Genomic DNA, 2001 nt, shown 5'->3' on the forward strand with positions numbered 1-2001 from the left:
CCCCCAACCCCCAGCTGCCTGCCACCCGCCCAAGCCTCCCTCCACACACCAGGCATCCAGATTTCCAGTCCCAGAGTCTCACAGCCAAGACCTAGGTATTCTGCATCTACCAGGAGCTTGCTTGTGCTCCCCATCCAATATCACCTGCCCTTTCCAGGCTCCGACCACAGACACCCTGGTACAGATCCTCACTGCTGTCAGCCCTGCCCTCCTCCTACTCTTTTTCACCCAAGTCACCTTAAATCCAGGTGTCCTCCCCCACCTTAATCCCAAGTGTCAGGGATAACAGGAACATTCCCCTCCATCGGCTCTTCTCCTTCTTTCTCCAGTGTGGGAGGAGATGAGGATATTGGGCATCTTCTGGGCCACCCCCAAATTTTGCACCACCCACCTGGTCCCCCTCCTCAAATCCCCTCTCTTCCAAAACCTATCATCCTCTTCAAGAGCTGGCAACCTCAGCTGCTGCAACCTTCTGCCTCCCATGGGAGTACCCCAGATCCTAACCTCACCTGGTCCATTCCCTCAGGTGATCCTATGTCAGGCCCCAGCCCTCTGACAACTCTCAACTCTGCCCATTCCATATGATTGAACCCTAACTTGACAGTTCCCTCAAATTGAGAGAGCACCCCCAAATGTTTCTACCAGGAGACGATGATTCTATAGCCTGAAGGCCCACCCCTTACCACCTGCTGACATCCCCAGACCAGTCAGGCACTCACAACCAATAACCTTCAACCCCCATGCCAGAAGCCCCCTGACATAGGACAAGGCACTTTAAAGCCAGCTTGTTCCCCAGGAGGAAAGAGGATCCCCCACATAGCCCACCTTCTAACATACACGAGTCCCATGTGAACCACGTTTCTCCTTAAATAAGTCCCCCTCAAACATCACTGGTTAACCCCAAAACCCACCAGACCCACCAAACCACAGTATACCCCCAATTTTTCATTTCTCTACAGGTACAAAGGGATCACTTCAGGGGGCACCTGTGGCCAAACCCAGCATTTTCTCAAGCGTGAACCCCAAAACTAAATTAGGACCCCCAATACATCTTCTGATGCGCTCACTCAAGGGCTCTCAGCCCCTGATTAGGTATGCCTAACCTCTCCCGGCAAACTCAGACCCTTCCCCCAGTTTAGAGCAGCCCCATAATGCTTACCTTGGTTGTCACTATACAGAGACAGTCCATGTTGGGGGGCCTGGCCGCGGCGGCGGGTAAGGGGCTCTGACTTCATCAGAGTTTCGTTCCTCCCCTCCTTGGGTTCTCACCCCTCCCCCCTCCGCACCCCACTTTTGCAGGGGGGGCCAGGATGGGGGGAGGGGTGAGAGGGGAATGGGGGGTTTGGAGAAAGGAAGGGTAGAGGAGCGTGGGAGGGAGGGGAAGGGGGCCCTAAAAGGGGGTCCCCAATGGAGGGGAGGGGGCTTGGGGAGCACACCCCGGTTCTCAAGAGGGGCGGGGGCACCGGGGGCTAGCAGCCCCGGAGTTCAGGGGCTGGGGCATGAGCTGAGGTGGAGGAGGGGACTGGATTTCAGGGATCCCCTGGGTGGGGGGGGTGTCTTGCCTACCAGCCAGGGGCTAGGGACCGTACGGAGGAGTTGAGGGGGGGTTGGAGGTGGCAGCGGCCGAGGGAGCCGTGGAGCCGAGGAGGGAAGGGGAGAGAGGAGGAGAGAGGAAGCAGGGGGAGGGAGGGAGGGAGCAAGGAGCGAGAATGGGGGGTGCCTTGGCAGAGTTAACTCCTTCAGTGCTGGCAGGAACCCGGATAATGGGAAAGGAGATGGAAGCAGAAGCAGAGAGGCCGTAAGGCAAACATGGAGAACTGGCCAGCCACCAGCAATGACAGTAAACATGATGAGGATGGATTTCATTTCTTGTAGGAGGAAGCATCCCTAGATGGGCTGAGACCACCATGGTTATCTAAATACTGAAAAGAGGCCACGGCAGGGCTAGTGATGAGGGAGGGGCAGGCAGGAGGGAATCCCAGGGGCTTAGTTCTCCCTCAA

The 2001-nt window shown here is 56.9% G+C and overlaps 1 protein-coding gene across 1 annotated transcript in view; it reads right to left on the bottom strand.

Moving 5' to 3' along the window:
• DLG4 (discs large MAGUK scaffold protein 4) overlaps positions 1 to 1671 on the bottom strand; it is a 22487-nt gene extending 20816 nt beyond the window's left edge. Inside the window, 1 exon segment of the mRNA XM_015597412.2 lies at positions 1160 to 1671. Coding sequence (XP_015452898.1) covers positions 1160 to 1189 — 30 coding nt within the window. The 5' untranslated portion in view covers positions 1190 to 1671.
• Between the last annotated feature and the right edge of the window lie 330 nt (positions 1672 to 2001).

This window comes from Pteropus alecto, unplaced genomic scaffold (assembly GCF_000325575.1).
Source record: "Pteropus alecto unplaced genomic scaffold, ASM32557v1 scaffold398, whole genome shotgun sequence".
NCBI lineage: Eukaryota > Metazoa > Chordata > Mammalia > Chiroptera > Pteropodidae > Pteropus > Pteropus alecto.